This window comes from Nicotiana sylvestris, chromosome 10 (assembly GCF_000393655.2).
Source record: "Nicotiana sylvestris chromosome 10, ASM39365v2, whole genome shotgun sequence".
NCBI classification, from domain to species: Eukaryota; Viridiplantae; Streptophyta; class Magnoliopsida; order Solanales; family Solanaceae; genus Nicotiana; species Nicotiana sylvestris.
Window position 1 is genome coordinate 20,611,109 of NC_091066.1, and position 15,806 is coordinate 20,626,914.

General features: G+C 31.8%; 1 protein-coding gene across 3 annotated transcripts; it reads right to left on the minus strand.

Moving 5' to 3' along the window:
* Positions 1-11,301: 11,301 nt before the first annotated feature.
* LOC104224129 (uncharacterized) lies at positions 11,302-15,167 on the minus strand. Of its 3 annotated transcripts, none has more exons than XM_009775711.2 (3): positions 15,067-15,167; positions 14,786-14,956; positions 11,302-12,014 (listed from the first exon to the last, which is right to left on the minus strand). In XM_009775711.2, exons 1-3 carry the CDS (start codon positions 15,112-15,114, stop codon positions 11,457-11,459), a joined length of 777 nt encoding a protein of 258 aa, XP_009774013.1. In that variant the 5' UTR covers positions 15,115-15,167; the 3' UTR covers positions 11,302-11,456. The 3 variants fall into 3 exon arrangements, with proteins under 3 accessions (XP_009774013.1, XP_009774014.1, XP_009774015.1); XM_009775712.2 differs by having other exon boundaries at positions 15,029-15,154; XM_009775713.2 differs by having other exon boundaries at positions 15,057-15,144.
* Between the last annotated feature and the right edge of the window lie 639 nt (positions 15,168-15,806).

Genomic DNA, 15,806 nt, shown 5'->3' on the forward strand with positions numbered 1-15,806 from the left:
GCCATAATAAAAATAAACATAATCTAAAAGTACTAAGTCATGCTAAAATAAGTAGACTTACAAGGGAATATTAATTACATGACTAAACAATAAAGAAAAATAAAAATATGTTATGTATTTTAATCTCAAACACTGCAAAACAAAAAATAGATATTCAATACATTGTCATTTCTAGTATTAAAATTGAATGTCTTTTGTTAGCATTAGTATTGATTCGATTTTGTTTTGGGATTTTGTTAGCATTATTTGAGTTACTAATATTAATGACTAAAACTTATTGGAACATTCAAAAGTTCTAAATCCAACATTGAAATAATACCTTAAAAGATAAAATTATGAAAAAGATTAAGAAATATTTATAACTTACATCACAATAAGCATATTTATATATTAAATATATCTAAAAAATTTATACATGTATTGTCGGGTTGGTTTGATTTCGGTTTGACTTTCTTTAGCTAAAATCAAACTAATTATGATCGAATTTTTTTTTCCAATACCAAACTAAATCAAACCAAACCATAATCGATTTTTTATTTTTAATTTGATTCGAATTATCAGATTGACGCGATTTATTGATTTCTTTTGTACACACCTACTTGCGAGGATATGTAGTGGCGAGTATTAGAAGCAATCCTAACTTCCATGAAACATTTGCTTTTGTGCGGCGGCCTTGAGATTTGAGAAAATGTACTGCTTAGGTGAAATCCCAAGAAGCATTGGCAGTGAAGAATGTTTGTTCCCAATGAATTTTAATCATGCTCATTCCTTTCATTTTCTCTTTTATTCTCTATCCATTTTTTTTTTTGCCTGCAACATTAACATGTTATTTTTAAGGAATTTCAAATGAATCTCAATTGTTATTGGCTTGACAGATTAGTAATTGTTTCCTTTCTTTTTCCTTGTTATACTCCAACCTTTCAAAAGAAAAAAAAAAGAAGAAGAGGGAAGCAGTCGGATTCAGCTTAGAAATATTTCACGGAGTAAAAGTTATGGTGCGTATTTGAACATTTTCATCTCTAAATAAAATTTTCATTTTTAGGAATGACATAAAAAACACTAAAAAGTTTATAGTTCAAAGCTATTTTCAAGAAAAATTTGAAATATATTATCCAATGAAATATTATTTGACTTTTCCTATTATAGTAGTATTAGAACCAGACAAATCAATATCTATCTATATTATATTAAAAGTGGGAAGCCCTTAAGTTAAAAGTCAAATTACCAAAATACCCTTTTAAATAATTTAAATACTTTACATATAAAAATATTACACAAAAATGTTAAATTTACTTGAAAATATGTGATCCTTCCTATTAGTATCTAATATTCAAAGTGATTTTTTCTAACAAGTGTCTATTGTTTACTTTATTTTCAATCGTTTGCCTTTAAAATATATATATATATATATATATATATATATTAAAAGAAAAAAAGGGTGCCTTTTCAAAATTAGAACATAAAAATATATCTTCAAAAGCCTTACAAATAGCACTTTATTTTTACTCAAACCATCCAACGTCTTCCTATCAATAAAAATATAGCTAAATTACTAGAATGTCCTTTTAAATAATTTGAATATTCTTTATAAAAAAAAACCTACACCTACATTTACACACTAACCCAAGGCAACGTGTAAATATAAAAGATAAATAAATATTTATAACGAAGAGTTGTGTCTTAAGATGAAAGGATGCATACTTTCATCGTAACTTGTGTTTTTCTTCCCTATAAATTGTTTTACTTTGCAAGGAAGAAATTACTTTCAAAATCAAATGGTTCATTTTCAATGTGCCGTAATTAGAAGTTTGGAAAATATTTTTTTCTTGAATAATGCTGCTTTTTGAGTTTGAGATCGTGGAAGCACAAAGTATATAAGTATTGTATGCAGTCTCCATTTGTTTATTTCTCTAAAATGGGAGGTCATCACTGATCGCTCATCACTTCATTAAAGAGAGTGTATCTCTTGAAATTGAAAGAGTAACAAGGTCTACAATTCAAGTCAAAAGTGCAACCTCTTACTTGGATAATGAGTAAAAAATTGTCAATTTTATTCTAAGGCATTATAGCAAATATTTTTCTTACATAATAAAAGAAAAGGAATGAAAAATTATACAAAATGAATTCGAGTATGTCAAGGTTGGAGAAATTTTGTGTGTGGTTGTTGTTGCATGGTTGCAGTATAATATTTATTATGTGATGATAAGTAATTGTGAAAAAAGTACAAATTTAAACAAATAACATTGTTAGAGTGCCTGATTTTTGGTGATATATTTGTCATGATTTGGTATGTTTTATTTCCAACATGCTACGTATTTCATATGCCGAATGACATGTACATCTTTTCTTGTCCTCTAAAAATAATATGTGTGATTAAATGTGATCAATTAAGATTAAAAAACTCAAAAGTACATAGAGTAATAATTATAAATATTATACCGTATTGATCTTGACAAATAAGTCACCATACGATGATTCATTAATAGTTTATAATAATGATTCTTTCATGTCGAATTATTTATCCAAAGTTTTATTTTAATAATATTAATTTTATTTTAAAAAATCGTGTACCACATGATTCAGCATTCATGTGCACGTGGAAAACCCAACATTTAAAAGTTAAATTACTTAAATATTATATTTAATAATATAAAATAATATAAAATAAAATAAATATATAACTTAAAAAATTATTAAGATTATTTGTCAAGGATATAATGTTTTAAATTAAAAGTTATCATTTAGATTATTTACCAAAGGATGTTTGAACTCGCCCTGCCACCAAAGATCATCATTTGCTTTAGATATAATTAGATGGGCTTTAATCGAATTAACCTAAATAGCCGTTCATCCAAAATATAAATTAAATTAGCAGGTAGATATATAATATATGTATAATCCATGTATAATATGTATATAATTGATATAAACTGACTAAAAAAAAATAAAACACAAATACAATCGGCTATTTTGCGTAAAGATCTCTTTTCCCATTGTGAATTTTACATTGCCAAACAAATAATCTGCAAAATACATGAAGGTTAGGATATCATAATTCATTTGACTATGCAGAAACATATTTTTTTCAATTGCTTTAAAAAAGTATAGCTTTTTAGAGTGTATTCAATCCAACACACATACACACACACACACACACACACATATATATATATATATATATATATATATATATAGAGGGGGGATATACATTATAGATTCAATGCAAAAATAAAAATTATAACATATAAAGATGACCCATGGAATTTTCTTGCAAGAAATATAAGTAAACTTTTCAAATAATATTGCAACACGTCCTTGTCGTAGCATCGAAAATGTTGATTATAACGAAAGGTAAAACACTCATACTTTTTATAATTATTTCTCTACGACTTAATAAGATATTTATGTATATTTTTGTAAGGATGAAGATTTTATGAAGATGGTTTATTGAGAAGAACATTATTAATTGTGATGACCCAAAAGGTCATCTCGTGTTTTAAAATTCAATTTGGGGTTCCGAGGCCTTCAAAACCTCATCTTACTTCTCCTCGATTTGCGTACGCAGTCCGGACGCGTTTCCGGAAAGCCTTTATGTGAAAATTTGAGAAAATACTAAGTTTTGCCTTTAAAATTGATTTAAATTGACTTCGGTCAATATTTTGAGTAAATGGACCCGGAAAAATATGGGACTTGAGCATACTCCCGGAATAGAATTCCGAGGTCCATAGCCCGAGAAATAAATTTTTTAAGAAAATTATTAAACTAAAAATATAATAATTTTTGGAAATCGAATAATGTTTGATCCTGTTGGTATCGGGCCCGTATTTTGGTTCTGGAGCCCGGTAAAGGTTTAATATGGTATTTAAGTCATGTTTGTGAAATTTGGTGAGAAACGGAGTTTAAATGACGTGATTTGGACCCTCGGTTGTGAAAAATAGAAACTTTTAAGACTTGTGTGCGTGTTTGGTTTGGAGCCCCGAGGGCTCGGATGAGTTTTGGATAAGCTACGGAGTGTTTTGAAACTTAAGAAAATTGCCAGTATGCTTCAGGTCTGCAACTTCGCATTTGCGATGTCTGTCTCGCAAATGCGAGCATCACATTTGCGAAGTAGCTTCGCATTTGCGATCAGTAGGGATGGGAGGGGACCTTCACAATTGCGAAGATCGGGATCACATTTTCGATAGGAACAGGTCGCATTTGTGAATAAGTATTCGCATTTGCGCTGATAGCAGGTCCTGGACATTCTTCGCATTTGCGATGAAATGTTCGCATTTGCGAACCCCTTATCGCAAATGTGATATCTACAACTGTTCAAAAACGATTTTGGATGGGATTTTTGATTCATTTCTCAAATTTTCAAACCCTAAACTTCGAAAGGTGATTTTCCAAAGACCCTTTCTTCCCCAAATCATAAGTAAGTGATTCTTAACTTATTTCTTTCAATCTATTTCATCTTTTTACAATATTTCATCTTAGAATCTAGGGTTTTTCATGGTGGAATTGGGTGTTTTTGGGTAGAACTTAGGAATTTCGAAATTTAGGGATTTAGACCTCAAATTGAGATCGGATTCCAAAATAAATTGTATATTCGGACTCGGGAGTGAATAAGTAATCGGGGTTTGGTCCGAACTTTGAGTTTTGACCAAGCGGACTCGGGGTCGATTTTTGACTTTTTGAGGAAAATGTTGGGAAACATGTAATTATGCATTGGAATTAATTTCTTTAGCGATAATTGATATTTAAATTAATTATGACTAGATACGAGTGGATTGGAGGTGGAACCGAGAGGTAAAGCGGTAATTGAGGCTTGATTTTGACCGTGGAATCGAGGTAAGTGTTGTGGCTAACCTTAGCTTGAGGGATTAGGTGTTGCTGCCTTATTTGCTACTTGTGTAGTTGTTGAGTACGACGTATAGATGAGGTGACGAGTATCTATACGTTGTTGTTGGTTCATAGCATGCGAGTGAACCTTATACTTGTGACTATTGTGTTTCTTTATACGTATTGTTCATGCTTAAACTGGTTAATCTTCATGTTAAACAAATCATAATATGTTTTTTTCTTGGTATTAGATATTTGTTGAGTATTGAATCAAGTTGAGATTTATATTGTGAAGTTAAATGTTGAAACGAGGTTGTTTATTGATGATTCCTTTATTGGGTTATTATTGTTTCTGCTATTTGGGTGAGAGTGTAAAACACGAAGGGTGATGCCGTGCAATGTTGAGCGAGTGATAAAGCACGAAGGGTGATATCGTGCCATATTCTGTGAGTGTTAATGCACGAAGGGTGATGTCGTGCCGTATTCTGATATTGATAATGCACAAAGGGAGATGTCGTGTCATGATTATGAGAGAGTTAATGCATGAAGGGTGATGTCGTGTCGTTTCTGTTGTTTCTTATGGTAAGGCGAGAGTAAAAGCACGAAGGGTGATGTCGTGCACGTGGTTGTTGTGTTATTACTTTCGTTGGTTCAAAGTATGATATTCATTGTGTTTCTGTATTGTACTATTTTGAGAATATTCATAGTCCCCTCGGCATGTTTTCCCCTTTTCGTTATTATTATTTCTCTCGTATATGATTTAACTACACAAGTTCATGTTATTTGTCGTGTTCTAACCTCGTCACTACTTCGCCGAGGTTAGGCTCGTAACTTACCAGTACATGGGGTCGGTTGTACTGATACTATACTCTGCACTTTCTGTGCAGATCCCAATACTGGACTGTACTGATCAGAGTTTGGGTTGCTGCCTTTAGTCCACAAGAGACCCAAGGTAGATCTGCTGGCGTTCGCAGACCCTATAGTCCCCTTCCCTCTATCTTAGATTTCCTGTCTCTTTTCATTTCGAGAACAAATATATTTCTTTTAAAGCAGTGTTTGTAGAAAGTTCTTAGAAGTTCGTGGATTGTGACACCAGATCTTTTGAGTAGTTACGTATTAGTGTTTTAAACTGTTATAAAATTTTCGCACTTCACATTTGCTTAATTTAAATTATTGCTAATTACTGTTTGTGTTAATGATTAATGTGTTATAACTATATCTGTTGGTTTGCCTAGTATTCTAGGAGTTAGGCGTCATCACGATCCCAACGGTGAAAAATCCGGTTCGTGACATTAATTGAGGGAGTTATAATCCAAATAACACCTTTTTGTAGACAATTATACGATTTATTTTAAGAAGCAAGAATACGTAATTGAGGTTATGATTACAAACAATATAAATATTGGACGTGAAATTTTTCCGGATGCAAAAATACCTTTTGGCACTTGATATAACAGTGATTACCATTCATTTGCTCGCTAAATTTTCACACTTGGTGCTTTAGAAGTACCACAACACTTCACTAATGTACTTACTCTATGTCTTACAAGATCAGAGCGCATATTCCAATAAAATATTACTCCCTCCGGTCCAAAATAAGTGATTTTCTAGCTATTTTCATACAGATTAAGAAATTCACCTTTTAACATTAATTAGAAATGAAATTGACCATATTAACCTTTACTATCTCTTTACATAAATACTCCTAACACATACTCCAACACTATTTACTCCAAGGGCAATGTAGGAAAAAAATAATTAATTCATTCTTGAAATCTGGAAAAATCACTTATTTTGGACCACAAAAAAAGCCAAAAAATTACTTATTCCGGACCGGAGGAAGTATTTTGAGAGCAGAAGCCGGGTAATTTATTTCAAATTAACAAGCTAAGTGGCATTATAGAAACTATTAATCATGCACCCACGTCATAAAGCAAGAAGGTTTCACATTTCTCGATAAATCATCTCCTTCTGAGTTATGAAAATATAATTAATCATCTCCAAATTTTATCGCAAACTGTATTAAGGATGAAGATTCACATTTCTTGTCAATATATATTGATACAAAAAATTGAGGAGATCAAGTTGCAAGACGTTTAATTGCAGAGAAGATATAATAAGTTGAAAATTTTAGTTCAATTAAAATTAAAGATGAAGAGATAAACAAGGAGATAATCAAGAAGACCAAATTTTTTGAAGAAGCCAATGGCAACCCAATATGATTATCACCGAAATGGTGAAAATGAACACAAAAAGAATACTATATAAAAGAAATTATTAAGTGAGTATACTTCATCATATTATTATAATAAAGTCAAAGCAAGTATAAAAGAAAAAGTTATCGCAAATTTGGTATATTAAGAAGAACTTGAATTTTATCGCAAATTGATGTCACCTAAGGATTGCTAAAATTGATAAACAATTTGAGGAGCTACAGGAAGTTGAAAAAGTTGGTGCAATCGAAATGAAAATGAAAATGAAGAGATAACAATGTAAAAGATCAAAAAGTTTTACAAAAAATAAAAACGACCCGATATAATTATCATTGGGACAGTGGAAGGGAACGCACAACAAAAAAATCGTTTTAAAGGGAGTATTAGGTTAGATGTGCTTAATTACATGATGATTGCCATAAAATAAAACAAGTCAAAGAATCACATGCATCTAACTAAACTTTAATTGTTTATCTTCGTAAAATAAAAAATATACAATCTTTTTGACATCGGTAAACAAGTAATGATCCATATTGATCATTTGCATAAATTTATATTTTATTTTTTTGTATAATATTTTACTGAAATCATTGTTCTAAATTGATATTATTTTAAAAAATCATTTCTTACGTGATTTGGAATACATGTGCAACGCACATGCCGAGAAACTAGTTATATTAAAAGTGGGAAGCGCTTAATTAAAAAGTTAAATTACTGTTATGCCCTCTTAGCCTAAACAGCCTAATTACCTGATTTATTTAAAAAAGAAAAATATCTGCCTCAAAAAAACTTACGAACCGATGTGTCCATTCAGAAAGGATGCTTTGTTTATTGAGTTCATTCAATCAACATTAGATTGCGAAGTATCCGAGATCTCCCTTTTTTCTGGTCTAAATTTGTTGCACGCTTAATTGGTCATATGCTCCAAAGTTAAGAAAGAATTCTAAAATCCTTGCTCTTCATGCAATTTAGAGGGAGATATTTGGGTAAGTTTGTCAAAAAACTCATTCTTTTATTTCTTTCTTTCTTACTTTTTCTTTTCTTTTCTGGAAGACCACTGGAACATGCTATCAAAATTTAGCTGGATTCATCAAAAACCTCAAATATATATAAAAATCAAATAAAATAAAGAAGAAAACCTTAGTAGCGGACAGAAAATGGCAACTGACAATAATTTGATCATTTATAGATTCTGAAAATATGTTAAAACCCTTTTTGTTTAGCTAGAATTGTGAGATTTCCAAAATTATTGGGAGCAAATTGAAATATACTACTATTATTCTAACCATGGTTAAGACTCATATTTTGTAGATTAAATCTAAATCATTAATAACAAAAAAGGTTATAGGTCATCCATTCAAGTAGGAACTTGGGAAAATAGAGACGATAAAAAACGAAGAGGAGTTGAATCCACCAATTGGTAGTATAAATAGAATAGTTATCCCCTTAGCTTTCTAATATATTTTTTACGGTTATACAAAAATAACATATCATTCTCCATAGCTATTATGTTAATTCTTCTTTAAAGTTGAAAAGTATGTTATTGTTCTTCTATATTCAATCTACTACTCCAATTTTAAAGCTCCTTATTCCTATTGAGTTCAGTTTTGTGGTAGAAAAAATTATAGCATTCAAAATTTGGTTTGTCTTTTGTCTTCACCATTTTGATCCATAATTACTTTAATGCTTTTATATTCTCATCGTTTTACACATATTCTCTAATCTATACCATAGCGATAAGTTAACTTTTCGTTATTATCTGCTTAGCTATGTGATTCAACAAACATGAGTTATTGTAGAATGAATGAGATCCCTCACCCTTAATTAGAGGTCTTGATTTCGAGCCCTGGATATAGAAAATGAGCCTTACACAGCACAAATCCGAATTAGTCAAGGTTCCAACGCGGATATTGGATCGCGAAAAACCAACAAAAAAAAAAAAAAGAAGTTACGTGATTCACTATTTTCATAAATTTATATATCAATTATATTGCTATTAATATATAGTGCTATATTGCGAATCATCATATCTTTTTATTTAAACAAAAGGTGAATCGAGGTATGAATCAAGTAATATTAATAATTATTACTTGATAAATTAGTGACATCATCAATTTTATTTTAATTGATCATTTTATTTTATCTGTATAGGACAAAAAAAATTGCTCACTCTGTTGAAAGATAGAAAGAATATGTTGTCTAATGCCTGTGGCGGAGCCACATGCACCCCATGGGTGTCAACCGACACCCCTTCGTTGGAAAATTACATTGTTTAGTTTGGTAATTAATTTTTAAAATATGTATATATACTATATAATGACACCCTAGATTTTTTGGTGAGTTTATTTTCTTATATTTTGACTCCCCTTAATGAAAATTCTGGCTCCGCCACCTTCTAATGCATGGAAAGTAAACATGACAAATCATTAAAACACCTCAACAAAAGATCAGGTTATATCCATAATATTGTACTTTATGTCTCAAAACTAACATCATCACAAAATAAATTTGATGGGAAACAAACAAAAATAAATTGTAATATTAGCTAGATTTACTTGATAAAGATATCAACACTGCTAAAAAGCCAATAAACGATCCAGGTGAGGTATTTATATACATATACGTATTATATGTGCATATGCATGCATGTAGATGTACATAAAGTTCACATATATTATATATTTGTCACAAAAATATTTACATTCACTTTTACGTTGAAGTACAATCGTAATGTGAAACAACATTGAGATGGAAAAATACACATGCTGCATCTACATTGTAAAGTAAATAATGTAGCTTTTAAATTTTTCTGTCACAAATAATTGCTACTATTTCTTTGCAGGTGTACACTGTAAAATTAACAATGATCAACTAGCTATTTTAAGGAAGACATAAACAAAACGTTAACAATATATATACTCAGTGGCGGAGCCAGAAAATTCACAAAGGGGTATCAAAATATAAGAATTTAAATACACCTTAAAATCAAGGAGAATCAATGCATAGTAAATATATATAAAATAAAATAAATTATCTAGCAATACAATGTAATTTTCCGGCGAAGGGGTGTCGGTTGACAACCCTTGGTTAAATGTGGCTCCGCCACTATTAATATACTACAACACATAAAGGTAAACCAGAAAATAAATTTAACCAAATGAGAAATACATACTACAACAGAGAAGGAAATATAAAATAATACTATTAAATAAATATCTCTTTGGTTATTCATTTTGACTTCCATAAACAAGTTAGCATATGATGTTCCACATCTATCATTCACAAACTCTGTTCTTTATTACTTTATGTATTATTATTATACTCAAAATTTCATTTTAGTAATTTTGATATTTCTTTAATTATATTATATACTGCAAGACTTGGTATACACATGCAACACACACGTGTCGAAAAACTAGTATTAGGAAAATAGCAGGAGTAACTTTTATAGTTTTCATTCATACTAGTTGAGTAAGAGGCTGTCTAAGAGCGGCAAGTAAGTTTCGGGAACACACACAAAAAAGGAAAAGGTGAAAAATATAATAGTAACAGAAAGGCCAAAAAAAGGGGGGGGGGGGGGGGGGCGAAGAAAGAACAGTATCACGGAACATTTTAAAATTATGCGCATTTAAACTACAGTATAAACTAAGTAATCTCTATATATGTTCAAATTTCAAACAATTTACGTCTCTTTATATGAGACAAAGAATCAACTATTAAAAGAAAGTCGTTTATGCTTCACCTTTTGTGAATTAGATCAAAATAAAATTTCGAGGCAGAAAAGTACTTTGATTTATTAGTTGACAGGAGTAAATAAACTTTCTATTAATGAAGCATCACTTCTCGCCAAGTCAACATAAATACATAGGTTAAACACTGCAATTCCATTTTAATGAGTTGCTCATTTTTGTTGACATAGAATGTATAATTGATGGTCGGATGTGATCTATACTACTACTCCTCAGCTACTTTAAAAGTAGTGAACCTATTGGATTGGATTGGTTTATTAATAATATTATCCGGATTTAGTCGAGCCTCAATATGGGTCCCGGACATCGGGCGGGAAACCAAAAAATCGTTCAACATCATGAAAAAAATTGCTCAACTTGTAAAATTAGTGATAGTCAATAATAGTTCTATATCAAGTGCTTTTGTGTGACTGATCTAAAAAAACCAAAAAAAGAAGAAACAACCAAGCAACAATTTGTTCCTCATGTACATGCTTTGGGGGCAGCATTCCTACTTCAAGTACAAGGAAAGCAATATATAATATGAAAGTGGAACCACTTGAATATAAATTTTACATAAATAGGTGAAACTTAGTTACAAAACCAGCTACTATCTTCCAAATAAGACACTCAATATCTTATAGGTTAGACACTGAATATACCCTCCTTGAAATTGTTATTTCATTAACAACTTCTAGAGTTGATGATTTACATATTCCAAATCAGTTGCCTTCCTTTCCTCTCTTATAGATTGACAGTGGAGATCCCTGGTAAAACTTGTCGTCGTATCCAAGAAGTATAGAACGATTGACATTACACAGCAACCTACAAACATTGGTATCGGTCCAAATATCCAAAGGAAGAGAGGAAATGACAAATAAAATGCCCGTAGTCCCAGTGACCAAAACATGCTCCCTCGGTTCAAATTCATCGCGACATACTCTATAGATTCAGATCTGTCTTTGAATGTAGGCAAAGTAGCTAAGAAGCTAACATGGGCATAGTACCTGATGGATTGAACATTGCAGAGAAATGCAACAAGAAAGCAAAGCAAGATGGTAAAAAACTTTATAGAAGACATCATAGGAGTTTTATTCCCAAACAGTAGCTCCGAGTATGTAAAGCTTGATTTGTTGCTCACAAATACGCTAATGATTGAGCTGAGAGTAATTGCGGTTGTCGCCAAAAGGGTAGACGCCATAATGTTGTTGCGTATAGTTTGAACTGCCAGAACTCCGTTCTTTATTGGATCCTGAATACAGTTCCCTCTAAGTCAATTGACAATTCATACCAAACTGCTTGTCAATTGCTACTGATTGTTCTTCTACTAGAACATAGCATAATAATATGGTTATTAATCTATAGCACATCAGCAGGAAAAAAAATAGAAATGCAAAACTAGGACATGATAAATATTTTAGATAATCGACATAATACATCCATGTCGGATAAGTTCTGCAAATCTGATGCTGGTTTATTTTTTTCGTTTCACATTTTAGACTCTCTTCCTCCCCCTTCTTCCTTTTGGCAGAGTGTAAACCATGCAATGTTCCAACTAGTAGTATCTGGCTGACTGCCTAATATATTGAAAAAAAAGTTACATAAACCAACTCGCCAAGACTTGCTTCCAGATAGCATTCCACGTGAATCAGATTACTCATTCTCATAATCAATTATCTTTAAAAGTTATATGATGTATACAAATTTATTCCACAACCATGTTAGTTTGATAAGTTCCTGCAATCACATAGCTACAGAACGCCAATCAAAGAAACAAACATATCATGTCTCAAGGTCGTACTGATTATTAAGCAGACCTTCGCGATAACAGATGACCTTACTCACTATTATTGCTCAGTCCAAATAATTAAATTTCTGCAAGTAGATCATCATTAGTGATACAATCACTCAATCCTACAAATCCCAAAGTTGCAGTTGGCATACGTACCCTCGATACATGTTCTGTTGTATTCAAACCCTTCTCATTCCTACTATACAATTTAGTAGCTTCTAAACTCACCCTATGTCAGATGTGATCAATTTTACTCTTATCTGATCTTGTACGCCCGCGCACGGCACATCCATCTTAACATTCGTACTTCTAGGATACTCATCTTGTGGATATTTTGGGTTAACTCCTATATAACATTGTTTGTCTCATAACTATTATATGTAACCTGCCTTTCACTTTATGTCTTAAAACGATTCCTTTGAATTACAACCATATTGGTCTCCCAGAAATTTAGATCCGCTTAGTATCAACAGAACAACCAAAATTCCTTGACTTCTTATAGGGTTAGCAAGCTTTAAACCATTTTATATAAAGGTGTATGGAGATTTGACCTTCAGCACAACCCAACAAAGTAGCCATTGCTAGGAAAACAATGTATACAGTACCGGACTCAACTTTTGCTTGTCATAAGGCCAGGGACCGGTCGAATAGGAACAGATAGATAGTCTTCTAGTATATTGCAATTACAAAGCAATATTTCCAACTGAAATGAGGCAGCAGGGCCTTGGGATTTGGGAATCTATGCTACTGCGATCGAAGGCACTACACATACTCAAAAAAACTTTCTTATACAGAAAAAGGTTTCTCACAGGAGCCAAAAATAATTCTATCACAGAAAGTTCATTTATTGAAAATAAGAATGAGCAGATGTTCCTTTTTTTAAACTATATTTATCTCAATGGTGATGGAAGATTCTTAATCAGCATCATAGAAAGTATAAGTACAAGTACATTAAATACTAACTAAAAATAAAATAGAATACATGAAATATTATGGAAACAAGAGCAATTGCATGAGACTTATTAGGATAGATCTTTGAGAAGAAAAGGAACTCTTGAAGGAAACTAAATGCTATTACAGAAGGCCCGCAGTTCTAATTCTAGTAGAAAACTCACGGTTAATCAAAACAAGTCTTGCAGAGCAAAGAACAAGACTAGACGGGATCTTCAGGAACTGGTAAAGATAAAACTTGCAATGGCAAGCACTTTCTATTCAGTGAAGTACATACTGGATTTTGCTTTGGAGTTTGGTACATAAAACCAGGGTAGATATTACATTATATGTGATTATACACTTTGCCTCTCTGCCCTTTCCAAGGTAGGGGCAAGGTTGCTTACATCTTACGGGTAAGGCTGCTTACATCTTACCCTCTCCAGACCCCACTTGTGGGAAATTACTGGGGGCTTCTTCTTGTTGTTGTTGTTGTTGTTGTGATTATACACTTTGTTCTTACTTGGAGGAAGTAAATAGCAAAATAGGGGAAAGGGATCCAACCCGAGAAGAATTGACATCAGATTACCTTAAGTTCTCTTGCTCAATAACACACTGCAAAAATCACCAAACTAGGCATTAAAAACATATTGAAAAGATAGGCATTTGTTAATACTAGCTCCCGAAGATGAGAATCACTCGAGCACTTTCTTTTCCACTTTCTAAGAACTACCCTTTGCAGCTTTATATTCCACAGCTGCTCAATCTTTCACTTCGAAAACCCAAAACTTGGATATCATGGACTTACTCACTTTCTAACTTGCACTTTCCCCATTTTTCGCATTTCCATATCAACCGGTTACCAATCGTCGAGACGATCGATCAGTCCAGATGGCTAGCTTGGATTATAATTTTTCTTTTACAACGCAAAATTCCGAGGGCCAGGGGCGCATGAATTAAAAGCCGAACAAGGGTTGGAACCATGGAAGCAGCCACTAATGCTTGCATTAGGGTAAGCTGTCTACATCACACCTCTTGGAGTATGGCCGTGTGCACCGGGCTAACCCTATATTAGCTGGGTTGGTAATGTTATTTTTCTTTCATTCGGTTACCTAAACTAGCTAATTACAACATTCCTTTCTACAATTTGAATGTTAAGCAGCTCAAATCATAATAGCTAAACTGTACTTAAAAGAGTAATTATTACAAAGCAAAAATAACCTCAAAATTTGAAACCATAATTTCATCAATATTTCGCACATAAAAAAGAAAACAAAAGGGGAGAGAGAAAGGAGACTAACAGTCATAACGGAGAGGACCCAGTTATGGCGAGACTCAGAATTGATTCCGATAACTGTTCTTCTTGGATACCGAATTATAGTGAACATAAGCCAGGCATGATATGCTAGAAAAATGGCCAGACCTAGAGGCACAAGTGCGTAATCAAGTTGATGTTCCTCCATCATCTTCCCCTGTAATCACTAATTAGTGTGCAGATCAAGATATATATATATATATATATCACAAGAATCAAAGAGCTGTACTTAGGAATTTAAATCTCTAGTTGCGTACTACTTCCTACTTGTCCGGAAACCGGGGCGGAGCTCGAAGCTAGAATTCCGGAACGCATAGCCTTAGTTCAAACCATGTACTCTCTCTGTTTACTTTTACTCTATCCGTTTTGTCTTTACCCGTCTCTTAACAAATAATAAATAAAGTATATAATTTACCATAATACCTATATTAATTGATACATATTTATTGAATTTAAAAAAATAATTTAAAATGAGTAAAAAATATGGTGGATATAATAGAGAAAAAAATTTATCTTCTTTTGATATGCGTAGAGTGACAAGTAAAAATAAAAATTATTTTTAATATACATGTCAAGTAAAAGTGAACGGAGGGAGTATTTATCAAAAAAAAATTCATCGAATTTATTAATTTAAAATTCAGTAACTTAAACAGAGTAAATTTTTGAATTCTTTTTTATTATACTCTTATCATTAATTATCCATTCTTCAAATTATTTTTCAAGACATGTAAAAGTTTATCATTATAAACTGTAAAATGGTAAAATATATACTTTATTTATTTTTACTTAAAAAGAAATGCAAAATAGTATCATTATGGGTAAAATTGTAAAATATGTATTTTATTTTTTTAAGAGAGAGCAAAGTCAAAAGTGGATAACTAAAAATGAACGGATAGAGGACTTTACACCTGTACAATCTTTAGTGAGAACAATTATTATAAAAGATTGTAAATTGCGACTAAATATCTATCTATTATTAAAAGCAAAGAAGTCAGCCATGAGAATTT

What these genes read in the sequence shown, in the direction of transcription:
- LOC104224129 (XM_009775711.2), bottom strand. Translation starts at nt 15,114, where the DNA reads ATGCGTTCCGGAATTCTAGCTTCGAGCTCCGCCCCGGTTTCCGGACAA. An exon ending in CCGCCCCGGTTTCCGGACAA is followed by an intron (nt 14,957 to 15,066) that starts GTAGGAAGTAGT and finishes TAGTGATTACAG; the next exon opens with GGGAAGATGATGGAGGAACA. An exon ending in GGGTCCTCTCCGTTATGACT is followed by an intron (nt 12,015 to 14,785) that starts GTTAGTCTCCTT and finishes AACTGTATTCAG; the next exon opens with GATCCAATAAAGAACGGAGT.